This window comes from Cnephaeus nilssonii, assembly GCF_951640355.1.
Source record: "Cnephaeus nilssonii genome assembly, chromosome: 24".
Classification (NCBI taxonomy): domain Eukaryota; kingdom Metazoa; phylum Chordata; class Mammalia; order Chiroptera; family Vespertilionidae; genus Cnephaeus; species Cnephaeus nilssonii.
The window spans coordinates 13,950,161-13,974,035 of NC_137095.1; the positions used below are offsets into that span (position 1 = coordinate 13,950,161).

The window sequence follows — 23,875 nt, forward strand, 5'->3', positions numbered from 1 at the left end:
GGGACTGGAGTGGCGAGGCCTTCTGTCCCGGCCTCCGCCTCGCAGGCTGGGTCCGGCGACAGCGTCCGGGCCGCGGGGGGTGGACCGCGGGGCGAGCGGGCCCGGCCGGGGCCTCGGGTCCCCACAGCCGCCGGGCCCTCCGAGTCCCTGGGGGTCCGGGTGCTGGGTCTGCGAAGCACCTGTCGGGGCTTCGGAGGAAATAACCTTTTACAAATGCTTTTACTGTACCGTTTTCTGTGCTCCACCGTGCAGGGTTAGGAAGTCGGAGTGGCATTTCTGAAGCAAGTAGCGAAGTCAGTCTTAGGGGCTCCCTCCTTTCCTTGAAGGCACCCCTGCCTCAAATGGGCGAAATATTCTTAAAGTGGAAGGTTTTGTTTCTTTAAGAAAACAAAACAAAACAAAAACACTAACGTGTGGTGGTGTTTACCTGTCAAGAAAACTCGTGTGGAGGTGCAGTTGTATGCAGTTAATACTGAGGCTGTCGCTTCCTTTTTATTTTCTTTTTATTTGCTATGTCAGTATCTCTCTCTCTATTTTAAAAAAATCTTTATTGTTGAAAGTATTACCTGTGTCCCTTGTCGTTTACTTTTAGCTGTAGGTAAGAGGTAGTGAAGGGAATTTGTGTAAGAAAAAAAATACCCAGGTAAAGGAGGTCTGTGGCCGATGAATGCACATTGAAAAACTATTTGCATTATTTTTTAAATTTTAATTTAAGTTTATATTTTTATATATATTTTATTGATGTCAGAGAGGAAGGTGGGGAGAGAGAGAAACATCCATGATGAGAGAGAGAGAGAGAGAGAGAGAGAGAGAGAAATATCCATGATGAGAGAGAATCATTAATAGGTTGCCTCCTGCACCCCCCACACTGGGATGGAGCCTGCAACCTGGGCATGTGCCCTGACTGTGAATTGAACCATGACCTCCTGGTTCATAGGTCGGAGCTCAACCACTGAGCCTCGACAAGCCAGGCTGATGTGGCTATATTTTACATACATATTTAAATATTCTTGAAATACCTTAAGCTGGGTACAAAAACACGAGGATTTGCCATGTTTGATTTTTAACTTGTTTCTTTGGTTGCCCACTGTGAAACCGGTCTCTCTCGTCTTAGAGATTCCGATCTCAGTTTCAAGACTGTTTTTTTCAATTAGGACTATTTCTACTGAGTGATAAATATTTCCCAAACAGGGAATGTATTTTTATTAAATATTTAGTAATCTAATTTCCCTCTAAGTGTGTATGACAAATTTAGTTGTTACAAAAGCAAAATATGGGGATTCAATGTAGAACTCTGTCTTTCGTATCCGCAGTAGCTCCCTCTGCTCACTGGTTTACCCGGCAATGTTGTCAGCGGTTGTTATAACTATGCACTTGTCTTTTTCCTCCTTAGAGATGGACCGGTTCTGACAGGATGTAGTGCCGCCGCGTGCCGGATGGGATCTGCTCAGCCATGGCGTCCGAGCTCTGCAAGACGATCTCTGTGGCAAGGCTGGAGAAGCACAAGAACTTGTTCTTAAACTACAGGAATCTCGACCACTTCCCGCTGGAGTTACTGAAAGGCGAAGGGCTCCAGTTCTTGGAGAGACTCTATATGAAAAGGAACTCGCTTACAACCTTGGTACAGTATTCTGTTGCATTCTCTAAAAAAAAAAAAAAAATCATTTAGAACGTGGTCCTGACCAAGGTACACGTTCCATATCTTAAGACAGTCAGACGAACATGGGTGTCCTCTCTTACTATGTAAACAGGCACTATAAATCCACACACAGAGGGTCCTCGTGAGCGGAGAATGTATGACTCCAGACCCTGCAGTTACGTGGGGACAGGAGGAGCTGTGGAGGAAAGCAGAATACTCGCAAAAGTGCCACTTACCAAGCTGCCCCCTTTCAAAGCCCCTCTTCACTTAGCCTGTGCCTGTGCCTTTTTTGTGTGCGTTCAGCTTCCTAGATGATTTTTGGATGTTACAATACCGAATAGACCAAGTGAAAAGTAAAGAAGAGTCCAGCTGGTGTGGTTCAATGGTTGAGCCTCCACCTAGGAACCAGAAGGTCAAGGTTTGATTAACCATCAGGACACATGCCCAGGTTGTGGGCTCGATCCCCAGTAGGGGGTGTGCAGGAGGCAGCTGATCCTTTATTCTCTCTCATCATTGATGTTTCTATCTCTCTCTCCCTCTCCCTTCCTCTCTCTCAAATCAATAAAAATAGATATTTTAAAAAAGTAAAGAAGAGAAAGACCAACAAGAATGACTTTTAAAAAAGAATGATTTGAAAATTAAAATACTAAGGTGGGCATTTGGGAAGCCTGATTTAGCCCTTTGAGTGTTTTGAAAAAACAGAAAACCTTTTTTATGATTGCACTGTGAAAGTCAAATGATTTTGAATCGGGCTATCATCCCATTTGTTGGAAAAAGTTTTGCCCCCAAAGCAACATCTGATTCACTCTTTTTATGTTCTAGGAATAAGCACATAGTTATCATTATAACCTAAGTTTTATGACATATGAGATTTTAGAAAACTGTTTAATTATTTTCAAGAGAATGTTCAAATCAGATTTTTCATTCTCACTATTAAGAAATTTGGTCTGCGTTTTAAATGGATTTGCTTTATATGAATTCGAGTTCTTACTCGTTTTAGATCATTTATGATGTCTTTTTTGTGTGTGAATTGATCCATTCTTCATTCCCTTCTCTGTATTGGACTTTGCTAAATATCTGAACGTATATCTTATTGGCTTCGTATATATGGACTGTTTTCCTGTAAAAGTTTTCTTGATCTATGTAAAATACCTATAAGGAGCAGAAAGCATTATAAAATTTGCTGTGTTTGCTGTTTCTAGAAGTAAATCGATATGTATCTTTCATTTATAGTGGTTAGCATATTGCTATGTATCTTATTTTGAGTGCATAGTTAGATTTTTAAAATAGATTTTTTTAGTATAAACCCTATGGATCAAGATAAACTAGTTTGTGTGGCATCGATAATCCAGCATAATGAGTTTAGTAACACAAAACATAACTATAGTTTTTAAATTGATTTTCAGGGAGAGGAAGGGAGAGACAGAGACAGAGACAGAGAGAAGAGAGAAAAACATGGATCCGTTGCCTCCTGCATGCCCCCTGACTGGGAATTGAACCTGCCCACCACCTTTTGGCATTTGTAGTTATCAGTTTATAGTTATCAAGTCTCTGACTTTATGTAAACCCAATGGAAACGTAAGAATTAAAATGTATAACTTTCCCCTCATTTCTTGGCTGTATCACTAACATGTGCCGGTAGAAATCAGAGAACGGAATTGTTGAACACCAGTAGGTGTCAGCCACAGCCTAGGCAACAGACCGCTTACTTACCAGGCTTTTGGGGCAGAGCCTAATAAGTGGAGTTTTTTTTCCCCCCAAATCCCAGTGTTGTAATAAATTGCAATTTTCCGAGGTCACTGTGCTTATTTAAAGATAAAAACCAACATGCTTACTTGTTAATAAAAACACATCGATGCACAGTTTGCAGCAGAAACTTTATTCAGTACTCAACTGTGTGTGTAGCTTTGTGAACTCAAAACAAAATAAAACAACAACAACCCGACTGGCTTGACATGGAAAGATCAGAATGGATGTGCAGGAGCCAGGGGGCATCTGGAAGAAGAGAATGACCACTGGTCCTGTAAGTTAGCCAGATGAGATGTTGCTATTGGAGCAGACAGAACTAGGTTAGAGTCAACAGTGCCTGCTTTCTGGACAAGTCTTCCCTTGTTAGAGGGACAGGTTCTCTAGTTTTTCTAGGATACTTGGTTTGGGTGCCAGTACGTGGAAGCGTATATTCCTCTTATTAGGGAAGATAATGGTGCTAATAGAAGCATTTTGGGGATTGGGACAGATCCAGCAGTAACACCTGAGAAAAGACTTGTCACGAAGGACCTCATGACAGACATTGACATCAGAACAAGAGGGACAGAATCTCAGCTCTTGGCATTTGAAAACTAAAGGTGGTTTTATCAAAAGCGGGTTCTCAGTAAATGCTTCACTGACTTGGGAAAAATGCTCACATGCAGCGCTATTTGGTTATCATAAAAGGGCGAGGATGGATGATGGAAGCAGCTTAGGATACTGTTGTTAAGTGTTTGAATAGATCAGAATCCCAGTATGACATTAACAATGTCATTTTTTTGTTTTTGTTGTGGTTGCTAATCCTCACCCGAGAAAATTTTTTCCATTGATTGATTTTAGTGGAAGGGATGGAGGGCGGGGGAGAGAGGGAGAGAAACATCAATGTGAGAGAAATACATTGACTTACGCATGCGCCCTGATCAGGGCCCTCAAGAAGATAATGGTTTGTGCTTAAGCTATTTAGAGATATTTATACATATTTCAAAAAATAAAATTTAATTCTGAGTTTTTAATTTTCAGCCAGAAAACCTTGCTCAGAAGCTCCCAAACCTGGTGGAACTGTGAGTGTGTTCATTCAATTTTTTAAAAACGGGGGTGAAAATAATTTTAAGTTATTTGAAATAGTAGGAAATACCATTTTCATGTATTAATTTTTTAGTATCATGAGCATGGTAAATCTGTGGTTCTGCTAAATCCAAAAGTCTTTTAAAGTTTTTTAAACATTTAAATTTGTGTTTTCAATATCTCACTTCAAGGTGGTGAAGATGCTGAAGAGTACAATTTCTCTGGGGGCCGCATCTTTGTCACAGAATCATTCTCCATAGTCCATGTAATTGGCAACATTTATTATTGTTACTACTACTCCATGTGATACTTGATATAAACAGTTAAACACTGTAGACGATTTAAAATGTATGGTAAAAGCCTCCTTACCTGCATCCTCCATGCTTTGTTTTATTTTATTTTATTTTTTAAAAAAACATGTTTTTATTGATTTTGAGAGAGAAAGGGAGATGGATAGAGCAATAGAAATGAGAGAGAAAAGTCATCAAGGGGCTGCCTCCCGTACGCCCCCGACCGAGGATGGAGCCCACAACCCAGGCATGTGCCCTGACCAAGAATCGAACTGGTGCCTTCTTGGTTCACAGATTGATGCTCAACCACTGAGCCACGCCGGCCGGGCCCCGTATACCTTTCAGCCAGTTTCTCCCATTGTTAACATCTCCCAATTCCATGATACATGTGTCAGAACAAAAAAAAATTAACGTTGGCATGTTACTATTAAGTAAAGTCTATACTTAATTTTTATTTTAAAAAAAACACACCCTGCCACACCATTTTCCAAAGTGGCTGTGCTCACTTGCGTTCCCACCAGCAATGAATGAGAGTTCCTGTGTTATGAGCGTGATGAACACTTAGTCACATCGAAAACACCATTTCAACTTCTCTGGACTTCAAACTGCTAAGCTTATAATTACAAATGACTCATGATATAATAATAATTATCACGACGATAACAATAGCATTCATTGAACTCCATTCGGAGAGCTTTGCATATGTTGATTCATTTATTTCTTACAATATCTCTATGTCCTAATTGGTGCTATTACCATCTGCTTCTATAGACTGAGAAAGCGAGAGGTTAAGTCATTCCGATCACATGGCTCTAAAGGCACAGAGCCTGCTCTCTGATCCACTGTAACAGCAGTGATTCTTTCTTTTTTCTTTTTTGAATATGTTTTTATTTATTTCAGAGGAAGAGAGAGGGAGAGAGAGATAGAAACATCAATGATGCGGGCTGGATCCTCAGTAGGGGGTGTGCAGGAGGCAGCCGATCAATGTTTCTCTCTCATCATTGATGTTTCTAGCTCTCTCTTCCTCCTCCTTCCTCTCTGAAATCAGTACAAATATACTTTTAAGAAAAAATAAAATGTAGGATCATTTTATGTATACAAAACAAGGAATAAAATGTATCATGGAATGGTATAATTATTTAAATTGTGTTAGACCCAGCAGGTTAATACCTATTTCAAAATTAATTTAGTCCAGCATAGAATAATTTTCTTAAATTTATTAATTTTCTATCTTTCTTATTCTATGTCACACTTGATATTACACTTTAAAATGGAGAAGAATATTTTAAAATTCTATTTTTAAAGATTTTATGAAGATTGATTAGTGGGTACAATAAATAAAAAGATAGGTTGAAAATAAAGTTTTTAAAAGTCTAAAACATTGATTTCTTGTCTCAAAATCTATGATATAAATTTATTATAAAAATTATTACTGTACTAGAGGCCCGGTGCACGAAATTCGTGCATGGGGGTGGTGTCCCCCAGCCCAGCCTGCACCCTTTCCAATCTGGGATCCCTCTCACAATCCAGGACTGCTGGCTCCCAACTGCTTGCCTGCCTGCCTTCCTGATTTCCCCTGCTTCTGCCTGCCAGCCTGATCACCCCCTAACCACTCCCCTGCCAGCCTGATTGATGCCTAACTGCTCCCCTGCCAGCCTGTTTGCCCCTAACTTCCCTCCCCTGCAGGCCTGGTCACCCCTAACTGCCATACCGTACAGGCCTGGTCCCCCCAACTGCCCTCCCCTGCAGGCCTTGTCCCCCCCAAGTGCTCTCCCCTGCAGGCCTGAGTCCCCCCCAACTGCCCTCCTCTGCTGGCCTGGTCACCCCTAACTGCCCTCCCCTGCAGGCCTGATTGCCCCTAACTGCCCTCCCCTGCAGGCCTGATTGCCCCCAACTGCCCTCCCTTGCAGGCCTGGTCCCTCCCAACTGCCCTCCCCTGCTGGTTATCTTGTGGCCATCTTGTGTCCCACATGGGGGCAGCCATCTTTGACCACATGGGGGCAGCCATCTTGTGTGTTGGAGTGATGGTCAATTTGCATATTACTCTTTTATTAGATAGGATGATCTCCCGTGGTCCTTATTGTTTTACTCTGTTAGTGGGCTGCTTCTGATTGCATAAAATCTCCACCAGAGGGCGCTGCAGACACTCGCCTGGAGTTGTCAGCCTTGGTGAACTTTTTTTCTTTTTTAAGAAAGAAATTTGACCTTGTTTATGAAATTCATTTTGCTGTAAAATAAATTCTGTACCTTGACAGTTGAGTATTTCTACAGATACTATAAATGATGATTATTTAACTTCTCCAGCATTCTTGGTTATCAGTAAGCATGCTTGCTGACTGGAACTATCTCTGGTTTGATTATTTTGTGAAGTTATCCTTTAGAAACGAAAAGTTGCATTTTCCTGTACACAATAAGTGCTGATTTTTCTTTACACGATAACTGTATCTCTGAAAACCTGAATAGTTTAAAACAAAGTAGGAAACTAGTTTGTTTTATGAGGTTGAAAAAATACCTCTAATTTTTCTTTTGTGTATCTTTTATTTTAAAATAGCACTTAAAGCCCTAGCTGGTTTTGCTCAGTGGATAGAGCGTCAGCCTTGTGGACCAAAGGGTCCTGGGTTCGATTCCGGTCAAGGACTCATGCAGGAGTCAACCAATCGATTTGTTTCTCTCACACCGATATTTCTGTCTTTCCCTCTCTCTTCCACTCTCTCTAAAAATCAATGGAAAAATATCCTTGGGTGAGGATTAAAAAGAAAAAAAAAAAGATAAAAATCCCTGCTTATTACAGAAAATGTCAAAAATACAAACGAAGCCCTAAAAAGAAAATAAAAATACATATTAAAAAAATAAAATAGCAATTAAACCAATACATAGTTTTAATATTTGCAATCCCAGCATAAAATATTTCAAAGTATTATTAGTTATCTGTGGTGACCATATATTTTGTGTTATGTACTTAGAATAGGGTGTTAAAGAAAGTTCGGTCCCTTTATATTTGATATATTTCTAAGTGAGCATTTTACAAAACCATTCTGTAGCAGAAGTTCTGAATGACAACAGCTTTTTTTTTTTTTGGTATTTCCCCAGGTACCTTCATTCAAATAACATAGTTGTGGTTCCAGAAGGTAAGTGAGCACACTTCCAACTTTTAGCTAGGAGACACTATAGTTGAAGCTTTCCTTTATAACAGAAGAACAGATAGTGTCTTTAAACCCATTGTGTTTGGTATATTAATGAATTTTAATTATAAAGCATCTTTAATTTATTCGTTTCAAAGATTCTCCCCCCAATTAGTAAATCCAGTTAAGAATTATGACTACATGACATTAATAGAGTCCAAAATGGTTATCATGATTAGATAAATTATTTTTAGATATATTGTTGTTGGGTAAATAACAAAATGATAAGTTCTAAATTCAGTAAATCCAGTTAAGAATGTTGGTTAGATTGAAAACATCCTTATATACTGTTTCATGAGTTATTTTTTTTATTCAAGCAATATTTTACATTGTTTTAAAAATGTTGATGTGCGCTTTTTTTAAAGTCATATTTTATATAGAGGTAGAAGTCTTATCACCTCCATACAATTTAGTTTTATGTATGTTTTTATTATTTTGCGAGCAACTCTAGTAGTACATTGTGAGATAGTGATACTAAGTATGAAAATATTGTACCGTGGAGTTCTTGCATTAAAGATCTGGCATAACGCTTGGGTCAAATGGATTTAGCCTTTCCCCTCCTTTTCTCTTTGAAGCCATTGGATCCCTTATAAAACTCCAGTGTTTGGATCTTAGTGACAATGCCTTAGAAATCGTTTGCCCAGAAATTGGCCGCCTGAGAGCTTTGCGTCATCTTCGATTAGCTAACAACCAACTGCAATTCCTACCTCCAGGTAATCGTAGTCGGGGGCACGCGGTCTCTTTTCTCTTACAAGTCTGTTTTCATTCCTGTGTCTCCCTGTGTGTCGAGGCGGTGGGCTTTGGAAAGATTTGTAAGTATTTCATTGTTCATTTGTTTGACTATGAAGCTAAGAAGTGTGTGTGGAGGGGGAGGGGAGGAATGTGACAGTCTTTTCCCAGATGCAAACATAAGAAGGGGGCACTTATGTTTTTGAGCTACATTTACCACAATTGAGCATTGGTCTTCAGATCACTGCTCTGGTGAAATACTTTTACAAAAAGCTACTTCAGCTCTGAATTTCTCATTAGAGAATTTAGGGGAAATTTGCATGGTGCGATCATTTTTGCAGAAATGTACAGTGTTTTCTCATTCTCTAGTGAGATAACAGATGTCCATTAACTGTGATTTCATAAGAAACCATACAGGAATTTAGCAGCACAATTTAAGTTTGACCTAGGATTAATGGTCAGTTTTGCCTATTGAACATTCTATTAGATTGTGATGTACCTATAGACCAGGGGTGGGGAACCTTTTTTCTGCCAAGGGCCTTGTGGGTATTTATAACACCCTTCGCAGGCCATACGCAGTCATCAACCTAAAAATTAGCCTGCTACATTTGGTCAGAATATTTCTTTATGTCTTAAGAAGTACTTTATCCAAAGTTTTGCAAGTACAGAAATTTCTTGATGAATACACAATACATGATTAGTTTTGAGACTTGATGTGCTGGCCTTCACAAAGAGGTTCAATATCGCTTACAAAAATGGTCCTGGTATAGCAGTCAGTCTGTTTAAAAAATAATTTCTTAACCTCATATAATGTTTTTTCAAAAGTTTCTATTCAAAATACATTGCTATTACTGCATATAATTTTACTCCAAACATGCAAAGCTATAGTTAATATAAGGATTTTCAATATAATATAGGAATATGGTCTTCCCTTTAGATTTTATTGTCGGTAATTAGGCTCAGTGGTGTTCCATCATTCTACCTTTGTCAGGTTCACATAGCCAGATATTCAGGAAATTAGATTCTCTTTTGGAGATCACCTCGAAAATGTATCATTAAAATGATACTTTAAATTTTCCTGGATGGGACTTATAAAGATATACATTGTAGAATCAAAATGCATGGATGGATATAACACTGCTTGTACGCCCTTTTTATGTATGTGTAAGTAACAGAATAGAATTCCCTGCTAAGCCATTGTTCTTTGTATTCTATTATTCTCTTTTCCTGTAACGTAAGACACTTTGTGGTAGAATGTGGCCATTTCCTTCCATTATATACTCTCGGAGGTTAAGGATGTGCGGCCGATAGCATTGACTGCTTCCTACTCACCAGCGAAGGACATAGGTTTCCTGACTCCTTTCATGTAATTTGTTATTTATATCACACCTGCTGCTTAATAGGTTGGAGGCATTTATCCCTGATTTTATCTCCTTAGCTTATTTCTGTTGTCTGTTTGTTTTTGCTTGTTTCGAGTAAAACTATATGCAGTAATAGCTATGTATTTTGAGCCATGTATAGACTTTTTTTTTCTTTCTAGGCTTTCATGAATAGCAATGGACTAGGTCTTGATTCACTTTCTAGCTCTCTTTATGAGGTAATTTCAATGTTATAATTTGAATGGGTGAGGGGCTAGGTACACCTCTGCAAATGTTTGATTATGTTTGGGCACATACTATGGAAATGTATTTTAATTATAGTTTTTAAAAAATGTGAGGGATGCCATGTTGTCTCCATTTGATGACCATAGACACGTGACTGTGTGATTGATCTCCCTTCTACCTAGTCCATACTACTACATGTAGACTTCTTTTTTAAAAAGAATATATTTTTATTGATCTCAGCGAGGAAGGAAGAGGGAGAGAGAGATAGAAACATCAATGATGAGAGAGAATCATTGATTGGCTGCCTCCTGCACGCCCCACACTGGGGATCGAGCCTGCAATGCAGGCATGTGCCCTGACTGGGAATTGAACCGTGACCTCCTGGTTCATAGGGCGACACTCAACCACTAAGCCACGCCGGCCAGGCCGTGTAGACTTCTTATGCGTTATCTCCCCTCGAAAGACTTAACGTTTTACTATGCGTATTTGTTGTGGTTGAATACACTTTGAATATAAGATCGTAATCAGTATTTATAATTGTAGAGCATATTTGAAAAGTTGGAAACATTTGAAATACCTAGTGGCTATAGAGAGTTTTAAGATTAGGATCTAAGAATACATTACACGGGTTTCACGAGCGCCCTCACTGGTACGCATTTTGCAGAAGAGTATACAACTGGTAATTAGTAATTTTGACATGTGCTCAGAGCCTTCGTAAGAAAAGGGAAGACCCAAAAGAGCAGTTGGAGCCAAATACTCTCACGTTGGATTAGACAGAGTAGCACATTGTGAAAACTTGGGAGGGCAGCGGGGCTTGGGCTAGGACAGTGCATTGTGGGAAAATGACGGGGAAGATCAAGGTCAGCGTAACAAGGTCTGTTTGTACCGATTTCCCTTGGCCTTGAGTCCCCGTCTCTGGCAGTTAGAACGTCTCCTGGTACAGGGAGTGCGCCTTTTGCATGGGGCTTTCCAGACCCCAAGGGCAGGGCCAAACCCAGGCCCAAAGAGCGGAGCCCTGGTCCACAGACCCTGTGCTCTGTTAGGAATGCCTTACTTCATTTGATTACTTAAAGGAGCAGAGGGGTAGGCTCCACTCTTCTGGGGATGGAGCCCGCAACCCGGGCATGTGCCCTGGCTGGGATTCCAAACAACACCTCCTGGTTCATAGGTTGCTGCTCAACCACTGAGCCACACCCACTGGGCATGATGATGCTTTTTAAAAAAAAAAAAAAAAGCAAAAGGAGAAAAGTTAGTCCTTCAGACTTGGAAATCCTCTCCTGTCACTCATACCACTGACTAAGGCCTGGACTGTTCCTCTGTTGAATAGATTTAAAAGCAGCTAATATAATAGCAGAGATCCAATTTGAAATCTTCAGGGATGATCATCCGAGTTCACCTCACACGCAGTGCTGTTTCTCTTTCCTTTCTGCCTACAATTAATTTCCTTCGCCATGGTCTGTTACAGGCGTGGTGCTGTATGGGAACCATAAAGAGAGTACTGCCCGGCCAGTGTGGCTCAGTGGTTGAGCATCGACCTATGAACCAGGAGGTCACGGTTCGATTCTCGGTCAGGGCACATGCCTGGGTTGCATGTTTTTAAGACACAACCTATTATTGACAATTCAGAGATTTAATTTTTTTTTTTGGATCTAAATCAACTTGCAGTATTTTAGAGGTATTGTTTTATGACATGATCAGAAAAATTCTAGTTTCGTGTCAGACTATATAATTGTGAAGAAAAATGAACAGGTAGGATATAGGGTATGTGCTGAAATAAGTATTTGTTAAAAAGTGTCTTCAATATGTAAAAAATTTTTTTTTTTGTGTGTTATGGGAACAGGCTTGCTGCTGCTTCTATAAATTATGGCTTAATCTGTTAAAGGTTTTAATTTAAATCAGATTGTCTATTCTGCAAGTAATTTGGAAGTTAATGATTGTTTTAGTGAATGAAAAGCTTTATGATTTGCCAAGGGTTGATGTAATAGAAGTAATTAAACAAAATTTAGTTTGATATGGGTTGTTACCAAGTTCTCCTCCACGCTCCACACATAATTGACATCACAGTTCTTTGTTTAATACTTTTTATTATCCCTTTTTGAAAATTAACATTATGTAATATACACAATATGTAAACCCTCATACGCTGTTATGTCATGCCTTTTAGAAACAGGAAGCAGATATCCAAGGCTGTCATTATGCCCTTCATAAAATCAAGCCCATCGGAGTTACCATAATCTCTGATGTTGGATGTTAGTGGTAGAAGGAATATCACAACCCATCAAGTTAAAATTTAGCTACCACATTGGATAAGCAAATGGAGGCCTACGGACCAAGTGCCATTAATTTTATAGGCTTTTGCTTTATTGAACATTCACAATTCTTAAAGCTCCATGGAATTCTCAGTGTGGGAAACTTAAATATCTATCATTAGAAGAGCAGAAGTTTTAAAAATTGGGGAAGCCCAGTTTATCTGTTTGGTTGTTTTTTTTTGTTAATTTGCTGGAGTATGCTATTGACATCACATTTAAGAACTATTCGCCCAATCTAGGGTCACAAAAAATTTTCAAGTTAATTATCGTATGGGATGTGAAGAAAGGGTTTGGATATTTTTAGATATGGGATATTCAGTTTTTCCAGTACAATCTGTTGAAAGACTATTTTTTCTTGTTGAAAATCAGTTGACTGACCATGAACACATGGGTTTATTTCAAATGTTCTGTTTCCATTAGTCTTTATGTCTGTCCTTATGGCAGTACCATATTGGCTCGATTACTGTAGCTTTATAGGAAGTTTTAAAGTGAGCTTGTGTAATTCCTTCAACTTTGTTCTTTTCCAAATTTCTTTAGAAAAAAAACAAATTTCATTGATTTTTTTTTTTTTTTACCACCAAAGAAAGTTTATTTTTCTTACTTTTGGGGTATTCCATCTGTGTATATATGTTTATGCATATTTGGTAGCAATAAGAAGGTAAAAATGGAATGGAAGACTTTGTATCAAAGTGATCCATGGGGATCATTATACTAACCAGTATAATTTCTAATCACTCAACCTAGTTCTTTTTAAATACGTTTTTATTCATTTCAGAGAGAGGAAGGGAGAGGGGGATAGAAATATCAGTGATGAGAGAGAGTCAAGGATCGGCTGCCTCCTGCACGCCCCTTACCTGGGCATGTGCTCTGACCGGGAGTCAAACCGTGACCTCCTGGTTCATAGGTTGATGCTCAACCATTGAGCCACACTGGCCGGACTCAATCTATTTCTTTTATTTATTTTTGTAACTTAGAACTTTAAGCGAGGGTCTCTAATTCTGTTGTGCCTTCCATACATAACATTGTGCCTCTTATCAGTAATGCAGGGACAGTGAAAGGCCAGACCAGGAGCCAGCTGACACGCTCTGCGTTGTGCTCCTGGAGGGGGATAGTTGAAGGATAGACGGACTTGAGAAGAGGGAGCTGTGTCTCTTTGTCCCACCCCCTGTGTACCTGCTTCTGCTGGTCACTGATGACCAGCTCCTGGCCGTGGGAGTTGAGCAAGAAGAAGCTAAAGGCTCTGGGTTTTGACTCACAGATGGATGTCCTAAATGCATTTCAATGTCCTATAGAGATCATGTAAATATATATATTAGGTGAAAGGACACCAAACAATTAGGATGCGTACGGGCAAGGGGTCTTCACTCTGTGCTTTTATTATTTATTTAGTTGTTATTACATGGATACATTATAGTTTGTTTCTTGTTGTGTCTGTGGCTTCTTTATAAACAAGAATTAATTTCTGTATTGCTAACGTAGTATGAACATCTTTTTTTTAAAAAAAAATCATGTTTGGTAAGTCTTTCAAGTGCCTGTTACAGTGCTCAGACTTTGTTATTTAATTTTCTGTAATTTACATATCCTGGCATTAAATACATTTCATTTACATAAAAATATAGCTTTTGTAGCAAATACCCATTTAATTTTTTAATTCTTTCATAAAGCTAAAATAAATACTACTTTGAAATTTATCAATATTTAACAAAATGTTTATAAGAAGAATTATCATTCAGCTATTGCTAGAACTAAAATTCTCCCAATATCTTTAAGATTCTTTAGCTTTTAGCTTTTGATAAAGGATTGGGATATGTTCACAAATACTTTCAGGAATGTTAATTAACAACCACTGTCTTTTTAAACCTATTGGACGTGCTAACTAGGGGCAAGTGAAATTTGGAAAGTGGAAAATTCATATTTATCCTTCTATATGTTTATGTCATCTTAAAAATGACTTTGAATTTCAACACAGTGATTTTGTTCTCTTGAAATCCTTTTTGTGTTTCTCCACTCGAGTCTCTTTGATTGTTCTACCCAGTTTCTCTAACCCACGAGGAGGGAACCTTTTTTCTGCCAAGGGCCATTTGAATATTTATAACATCACTAGAGGCCCGATGCATGAAATTCATGCAAGGGGCTTGGCCCTCGCAGCCTCAGTGGCTTGCCTCAGCCCTTGCAGCCGAGGCTTCATCTGGAAGGTCGTCCGGAAGGACGTCCAGAAGGTCGTTTGGCTGTCCGGTCTGATTAGCATAGTACACTTTTATTATTGTAGATTCTCTGGCCATACAAACTTATCCACTTAAAAATTAGCCTGCTGTATTTGGTCAGATATTTAATGAACTCACCCCTAATGCCTTGGCAGGGACAGACCAAATGATTCCGTGGACCGGACATTCCCCACCCTGCTCTCCACCAGCGGTCGCCTACCTTTAGGACCTCGAGGGCCACTGGTTGGCGACCGCTGCTCTGAACAGTGGTCTACATAGAGTATGTGAGTAAAGCTTAGTAAAAATGGGAATGGATAACTGCCCATTTCTTCCTCAGGAGAAAGCTGGCAGTGTTTCAGTATCAGTCACTGAGACGTTAAGCCTCAAGTGGCGGTAGTTAATTTCTTTTCAACACGATGATTAAGGCTATTTAGAAGGCTACTTTTGTGAAATGTTTTTATTTCTCCCTTTGTCTTCACTTAATTATCTCTTCGTATTGCTTCTTATTAGGCTAAATTACTTGGGCATTTCTAATTAAAAATTAAATATCTTATCACGATCTTGCTTTTGAGAAGCCGTGCAGGCTAATAATGCCGAACCTTTTCTCTTCGCTCCTGGCCCCGACATTGCCTGCTTGGCTTCCTAATTTAGTAACAGAAATACAAGTATGCACTGCCGGGCAGGTTTGGTATGCTGGCCCCCAGCCAGCAAGCATGGGTTTCTTAAGTAAATGGACCGATGGGGATTTGTGGAAAACACAGATTAATTACATTACGTTACATGAGCTTTGCACTTTACAAATCCCTAACTATTTAAAGGAACTCAGCTAACCCACGCCATCGAAATAAAAGTCAGTTTTGTTGAAACACGCATTCACCCTAAATGATGTGTTGTTTCCTTTTCCAAAATCACCCTTCCTTTTTGTAGTTTTAATGTTGTATTTGTGTCAGAATTTTTGGCCCATTGATTTTTAGAGAGAGTGGAAGGAAGGGGGGCAGAAGGAGAGCGAGAGGGAGAGAGAGAGAAACATCTATGTGAGTGGCTTACATGGATTGGTTGCCTCCCGCATGTGCCGCATCCACCCCGACCAGGCCCCGGGATGGAACCTGAGCCACACCGGCCAGGGCATTGTGTAAACGTGTAAAAAACACTTTCTCTTTCAGTGAATGAATAAATGCATCAGATTTACTTCACTCTATTCAATTATTGTGTGCATGCGTAATACCATTCAAAATAGCCTAATATAACAGAGCTGATAATATACAAATGTAATGTGCTTTTGTGTGAGGAAATGAAAGAAAGCTCTGACAGAGATAAACTTCACAAAAGCAAAACACACCTGGTTTTATAAGGCTGCCCCTGGCCATGCCCCTGCCCCTGCCCCGGCCATGCACGGCTGGTGGCCGTTGTGTCCCCTGCTCTGTGGGCATCCTTAGTGCTCGGCGTCCTCCCTGTACTCTGGGTGGGTGGCACTGGTCGCTTTCCTGTCTGCTCACACTTGTCCTTCCTGTCGCTGCTTCTTGCCTGGCATAGCCTTGGTCTTCACGCTCGTTGCCTCTGAATTTGGAGAAGGGTCTTGAGGTCCCTTCTGGGCCCCTGCCAACCTTGACGTATTGCTTCTAGACTCGGCCTTTCATTGTCAGCTGAGGGCCAGCTGTCCATCCTGATCATCTTTGACCAATTCATTCTCCCACTCGGACGCTCTGAACCACACTACAGCAGTATGAGTCACAGTGTGCAACAGAGTGGATGTCATGTAAACTTAGGAGTCAAATCATATCGACTTTAGGATTACGATTTTTGTGTTGTATAAATGCCACCCAAAAGTTTTAGTAAGAAAGAAGACTGACCATCATGGATTTCTTGACCAAAAGTGGTTATAATCCTTAAAAATAGTCGTCCTTAGGATGGTCTGCTCCTCATTTTGTAAATAGGGCAGATGTCCAGGTTTCCTCCCTCTGTACTCCCTTCCCTATCTTAGTCCTCTGCCTCCCAGTGTATTCCAGTGCTCTTAAAATCCACATCCCACGGAGACTGACTCACAGTTCCTCTGCTGCTGGCCTTCCCTTTGCTTTCCTGGGGGAGAGGGCACTGTCCTAACAAGGTTTTGGCTGCCAAAGAGATGGGCAGAGGGGAGGTCTCTGTTGTCAGAGACTCAAAATGGTATCCACTGGTTACTAGGCAATGCAAAACATTTGGGAAGAACTATACAGATATGTTTGCAGTCAGTAAATTTAATTTCTTAAATGCACTCTATTCATGATGCAGTTTTGCCTAGTAATAATAGTTTAAAAATAATATCTTAACAGTTACTTTTACAAAATATATTTTTAATTGATTTCAGAGAGGAAGGGAGAGGGGGAGAGAGAGAGAGAAACATCACTGATGAGAGAGAATCATTGATCGGCTGTCTCCTGCACACCCCCCATTGGGGATGGAGTTCGCAACCCGGGCATATGCCCTTGACTGGAATCAAACCTGGGACCCTTCAGTCCGCAGGCCAATGCTCCATTCACTGAGCCACACCAGCTTTGGCTCTCATGGAAGCTTTTCTATTTTTGTTTATCTTTCAGCAATTTGACTATGATGTGTCTAGATAGGGATTTCTTTGTGTTTTTCCTACTTGGAATTCCTTGAACTTCTTGGATCTGTAGATTAATGCTTGTCATCAAATATAGAACATTTTCAGCCATTGTCTTTTAACATATATATATTTTTTCTCCCACTTTCTCGTTTTCCTCTCCTTCTGGAGCTCCCATTATAGATATGATGGTATCCCACAGGTCTCTGAGGCGCTGATCATTTTCTGTTGATTTTTTTTCTATTCTCCAAATTTAATAATTCCTATTGCCATGTCTTTGAGTTTACTGTTCTTTCCTCCACCATGTCAAATCTGATCCTGAGACCATCGAGTGACTATTTTATCTCAGTTACCGTATTTTCTACTTTAGAATGGCTCTTTTTATGACTTTTCTTTTTCTATTTAGATTCTCTATTGATTGAGTCATTGTCATCATAGTTTTCTTTAGTTTTTGACATAGTTTCCTTTGCTTCTTTAAACACATTTGTAACAGCTGCTTTGAAATCTCTGCCAAGTTCAACATCTGGACCCATTCAGAGTTAGTTTCTGTTGACTGCTTCTCCCCATCCCCCCCTCCCCCCCCCCTCCACGCACCCTTGGTTATGGGTCACACTTTGCTATCTTGTATTTTTGTTGTTGTGGAAAACTGGAAAATTTAGTTAGCATATTGGGACAACTTTGGATTTTGACTTCTTTTTCTGAAAGTTGTTTTATTTTTTAAATTCTTGTTCCTTCCTGCGGTTTAAATTTCAGACTCTTTTCCCCTCTGTGGTACGTAGCTGCTCAGACTTGAGTCTTGTGTTCTTTAACCTGGCTCCGTGGGGGCAGCCGCGATGTCTGTATAGCCGGGGCGCAGCCACGGCTTTGGAAAGAAGTTTGCTCAAACACTTCCAGCCCGTGAAGCTCCCGTCTTACGCGAACTGAAATGTGTTTGGACTGTCAAGTGCTGTCAGAGCGAGTCAGCTGTCACATCTGCTCTGCCGGTGACTTTGTGCAGACTCTCGGGCCTTCCCCGCGCGGACACATGGCTCCTGGGCTGTGGAAGGATTTGTGGAGAGCATAGCTAGCACTTCATCTGCTCTCCCATTTCCAGAATCGCCCAATTAAATTTATGGCTGTTCAGCCGCTCACTCCAACGGGGTCTGAATCCCAGGCTAGCAAGGCACATGTTTTCCTCATTCTTTTCCTACACCGTTGGCACTTTTAGCTAAAAAAAAAAAAAAAAAAAAAAGGGAGGGGGGAAGGTGTGAGATTTTCCCCACCCCCAAGTCAAGGATGCTCTCTCTGACTGCCAGACGGCTGGTTGTCCTTCCTAGCCATTCCTTGGCAGCCCTGCCTTGGTAAGCTCACATTCTTGAGATTGAGCTCGGGGCCTGGATGGGAGAGGAGCCACCGCAAGCAATAAAAGGCTGCAGACTCCCACTGTTCTTGAATGAAGCTTTAACAGGTTTCCAAGAATAGACACTTACGAATTTGTCTGCCTCTGGGTGGTGTCCAGAGCCCTGAAATAGTTGGTTCTTTACAGGTGTGTCCAGTGTTCCGCTTGTTTTTGGGGGGGAGACTTCACCCAGCTCTTCAAACCACCTTTGGCCCCGCTCTTGAAATATTCTTAAGCCATTTATAGAATACATCTTTATTGAGTTCAGAGAGGAAGGGAGAAGGGGAGAGAGAGAGAAACATCAGTGATGAGAGAGAAACATCGATCGGCTGCCTCCTCACGCCGCCTACCGGTGTTTGAGCCCGCAACCCGGGCATGTGCCCTGACTGGGAATCGAACCGTTGACCTCTTGGTTCACAGGTCGATGCTCAACCACTGAGCAACACCGGCCGGGCTCCCTATACTAATTTGAGTTTAGAAAGTGAAATGAAAGCAGTCATTATAATGATATTTTATTCAGATAGTGTAATATGGATTGTTTGTAGTTATTCTCTTCAAAGTAGTAAAATAAAAAATAAATTTTTATGTTGGACCATGATGCTGTGATATTTCTTGAGGCAGCGGTTATAATAGTTTTATGCCAACAATGGACACCTGGTGATCTCATTCAGGTCAAAAACTCCATTGTGCTACCTCAGTGAAGAGGGAAGAAAGCCCTCCTCGAAGAAATCTGGGAAGCAGACAATCACTAAAATATAACATAGAAGTGAAAATCTGCGTATGTGGTCTCCATTAATCTTGCAGAATGAAGACAATAAAGGATTTTTCTAAGTAGCAATTCGTGTATTGACACAAAGCAATGATACAGATGCTAAGTTTTAGAATAAATGCTTTTCAATTTCAAAGACCGGCTGTATCTAAAGAGGAGATAGAGGCCACTTCTGTCTAGCAGTGGGTTAGATTATAGTTGGCACTCAGGAAGTGCGCTTTCAAGAAACCATTTCTTATCTTCTACAGTAGTCTCAGGGGCATTTTGCTAGGGTCAGGTCAACCATTTGGTTAGATAAGCAGTAAACGCCTGGTAAGTAACTTATTTTGAATGACATTGATAGAAACTTTAGTGCATAATTTAATTGCACACAAAGCCCCAGCTAAAATGTCAAAACAATGTGATTTTTTTTTTGAAGTGTGTCTTTCACATTTTAAAATGTCTACTGGGAAGTAGTTGCCAAGTTTGACGCCCAGACATAAATATTTAAGCCCTATCGGTGTCTGTTGTGTTTCTCCGATGTCACGTGTTTTAGAGCATTTTATTTTAAAGCTCCCAAATAATATGTAATTGTCTTTCCTAATTAAGAGGACTTCTTAATTGCTTGTTTGATGTTACTTCTATTAGACAAATGCATAGTTAATAGATTTTTTTTCAATGAGCTTTCTGGTATTGTTAATTTTATTCTTTCTTGTGATTGTTTGTTATTAAACATAACCTGCCACACAAACTTATGAATATACAGCAAGCTCCGTACGATTGGTTTTCATTTTATTAGTTGACCAAGGTAGTCCTACCCATTTTCTGAAAGATCATCTACTTTCTGAGAGCCCCTTTCTCTGTGTTAGATATAACAAACATGGACATACTGTGTTCATAATTGATTCTGTGATAAAACTGCATCAATTAAAAAGGCACTTATATTTAGAATTTACATTTAGAATATTATGTGGTTTAATGAGCTGAAAATTAAAAATAAATAATTGTTTTCTGCCATGACTTGTTGAATCTACGGATATTTCATTTAATCACTTTATGTACATGTTATTCTGGTGTTTTTATAGATGATTTCTTATTTACTTTATTTTTTAAAATATATTTTTATTGATTACAGAGAGGAACAAAGAGGTAGAGAGAGATAAACATCAGTGATGAGAGAGATTCATGGATTGGCTGCTTTCTGCACGCCCCCTACTGGGGATAGAGTCTGCAACCTGGGCATGTGCCCTGACTGTGAATTGAACCAGGACTTCCTGGTTCATAGGTCGATACTCAAGCACTGAGCCATGCCAGCCAGGCTGTAGATGATTTTTTAAACATCACACCACCAGATCTAAATATCTGAGTGAATAACCCAAAGTTGCACGGCTGATGAGTAGTAGGGTTACGGCTTGAATGTATTTCTACGTACCAGAGTATGGGCCTTCCAACGCCGGTCTACCGGTAGAGAGAGGGAGTGAGTGTAAAGAGGGACACACTGTTACGCAGAACGGAGCCCGGCACTGAGATCTTGTCCTTTATGTCTCTGTGTGCTCTCCCTTACCTGGTGTGCTTGGCAGCTTCTTTAGAGCGGTCTGAGTGGCACCGGAAAAAGCCAGTGCTTGGCCGAAAACCGGTTTGGCTCAGTGGATAGAGCGTCGGCCTGCGGACTCAAGGGTCCCAGGTTCGATTCCGGTCAAGGGCATGTACCTTGGTTGCGGGCACATCCCCAGTGGGGGGTGTGCAGGAGGCAGCTGATCGATGTTTCTCTCTCATCGATGTTTCTAGCTCTCTATCCCTCTCTCTTCCTCTCTGTAAAAAAAATCAATAAAATATATATTTAAAAAAAAAAAAGCCAGTGTTTGGAAAATACCGAGCCTTGCTATTGACTGTGGTCACTGCCCTGGCACGGAGTGGGTGGCTTCCTTCCCATTCCCGTTTGGATTTCAGATGAGGTCAGTGTGCATCAGCAGAGAAGGGTGGTCCGGAGGGAGCCTACTGCTTTCTCTTTAGAAGCTGCACTCTCACGTTATTTTTATGCTTCGTGTAAGTAATTAGTGCGTGGCAACAGGGAAGTCATTCTCAGGATGTTCTATAAGTAGCTGCAAAGTTGTAAGGTACTGTAGGTGTAGCATTAAAGGAAACCATGCAGACAGCCGTGAAGTTAGGATTATTCTAGGCACACTAAGGAAACAGAGTCTGCAAACTGGTGTTTACTCCTTGGGGAGTGGGTGCTGACGGGGAGACCAGCTGGAAAGAGTAAGATTCCACTAATATCCTAAAAAGGATGCATTGAAACTCTTTATCAGTAATACCACACTAATTTCAAGGTGACTTATCAATGAATATTTTTGAAGGTGTCAGTAATGTTAAAGGATAAAATTAATTATAGACAATTTTGGCTCAGTAGTTGAGCATCGGCCTATGAACCAGGAGGTCACGGTTCGATTCCTGGTCAGGGCGCTTGCCCGGGGTTGTGGGCTCCATCCCCAGTAGGGGGTGTGCAGGAGGCAGCTGATCCATGATTCTCTCTCATCACTGATTTTCTATATATCTCTCTCCCTCTCCCTTCCTCTCTGAAATCAATAAAAATATTTTAAAAAACCAAACCAATTCTGGCAGGCTCCTTTAAAGACACCTGCCCAGGTTGGATCATTTGCATACTAGACCTCAACCCCGTGCCTCCGCATTCCTATCTATGGCAATAGCTGCAGCCACTGGGTTTACGTGGGTGAACTGTTGCAGTGTTGATTCATTTTATTTAATCAGCCTAACTGCTGTGATGAGGATGCGATTTATCTTCATTTTGGTTTTGGTTGTAGAGGTTGGCGATTTGAAGGAGCTGCAGACACTAGACATTTCTACCAATCGTTTGCTAGCTTTACCCGAGAGGCTTCACCTGTGCCTTTCTCTGCAGTACCTCACCGTGGACCGGAACCGGCTGTGGTGTGTGCCGCGCCACCTCTGCCAGCTGCCCAGCCTCAATGAGCTCTCCATGGCTGGAAACCGGCTCGCATTTCTGCCGCTTGGTAAGTGAGCGTGTGGCCGTGAGAAAGCCAGGAGGCAGAGAGTAAGATAGAACACCTCTGGGCCCTTGACTAGGAGGGAGGAGTTCGTTTTCTCCATTCTGTTGACCTTGAAGCTTCCTCTCTAAATCCACCTGTGGCGTGAAGAAGGCTTCCTGCCCAGGTAACAAAGTTCATTTCGGGATTTGAGATTAAAAGAAAAAAAAAAAATCTGTGCGAAAAATGTGATTAGGGACAAAACGTGAAATATGAGATGATTTACTCTGAGAAAGGATTGACATATATAGGGTGTCCCAAAAATTGTCTACACACACGTTGAATAATTATAAAGGCAGTGTTTATCAAAATACATTGCATTTTCAAAATTGAGCCATCAGCGGTTAAAGTGTGTAGACATTTTTGGGACACCCTGTATGTGTATGTACACGTATGTGTTATATTTTTCATGTAGATAACATTACAGTTGACAGGGGTTATAGACCAACATGAAAGGGTGGCCACTAGTACAGATATACCTGCTTAGATGTGGGCTTCCATGTAGAAACATTTGTATCGGGTGTTCTAAAGGTTAGCATTGCCAGGTAACCAGACTAGACATTTTTAAAGACTGAGCTAGAAATGTCACTCTGGACCTAGCCGGTTTGGCTCAGTGGATAGAGCATCGGCCCATGGGCTGAAGGGTCCCGGGTTTGATACCGGTCAAGGGCATGTACCTCCGTTGTAGGCTTGATCCCAGGCCAGGGAGCCTGCGGGAGACAACAAGTAGATGTGTCTCTCTCACATCAATGCTTCTCTTTCTCTGTCTCCCCTCTCCCTTCCACTCTCTCTCAAAATCAATGGAAAAATATCCTCAGGTGAAAACACACACACACACACACACACACACACACATATGAGATGTCACTCTGGCTAATAAGGAACATTATCCACTGCAGACCTCTGTAGTTGACCCGTTCTGACATAATATGTGTAAACAAACATTGGCCTTTAATAAAACAATACATTTATTTCCACTGAGAATTGAATTATTTTAACTGGTAAGAAGCAAAAGTGCCACTTAAAAAAAATTTCAACATGAAACCCCCCATTCTGTGCTGGACCGTCAGCATGAGTCTCCTCCCCCAGGATCTTCTCTGAAGGAATTCCTGGGACTTACTGAAATCCCTGCCCCAAATCTGGAAGACGGAACCATCTCACAGTGATCTGGGCTTTTAAAGGAAGCTAGACACTTGGTTCATCGCTGGTCTCTCTGGCAGTGCCTCCTGGTGTCACACCTGGATGCTGGGCACAGCGCCAGCCCTCGGGGCACCCACTGCCCCCATGCAGCCTGCTCAGCGGTATCACTCCCTAGTTCTAGGGGATGATGGCCCACTT

At 40.9% G+C, this 23,875-nt stretch overlaps 1 protein-coding gene across 3 annotated transcripts in view; it reads left to right on the forward strand.

Annotated features, from left to right (window-relative positions):
- The window catches only part of LRRC28 (leucine rich repeat containing 28), a 42,160-nt gene that overhangs the window by 98 nt on the left and 18,187 nt on the right, over positions 1 to 23,875 (forward strand). For 2 of the 3 annotated variants that reach the window (XR_013813167.1, XM_079764200.1), the window contains exons 2-6: positions 1,394 to 1,621; positions 4,406 to 4,446; positions 7,831 to 7,868; positions 8,498 to 8,635; positions 22,298 to 22,504. Coding sequence is in view for 2 of the 3 variants with exons in the window: in XM_079764200.1 (XP_079620326.1) it covers positions 1,454 to 1,621; positions 4,406 to 4,446; positions 7,831 to 7,868; positions 8,498 to 8,635; positions 22,298 to 22,504 (592 nt within the window). In the remaining variant the exon portion in view is untranslated. Of the gene's footprint in view, positions 1 to 1,393; positions 1,622 to 4,405; positions 4,447 to 7,830; positions 7,869 to 8,497; positions 8,636 to 22,297; positions 22,505 to 23,875 lie in introns of those variants that run through there. The other variant, XM_079764201.1, reaches the window with a different exon arrangement.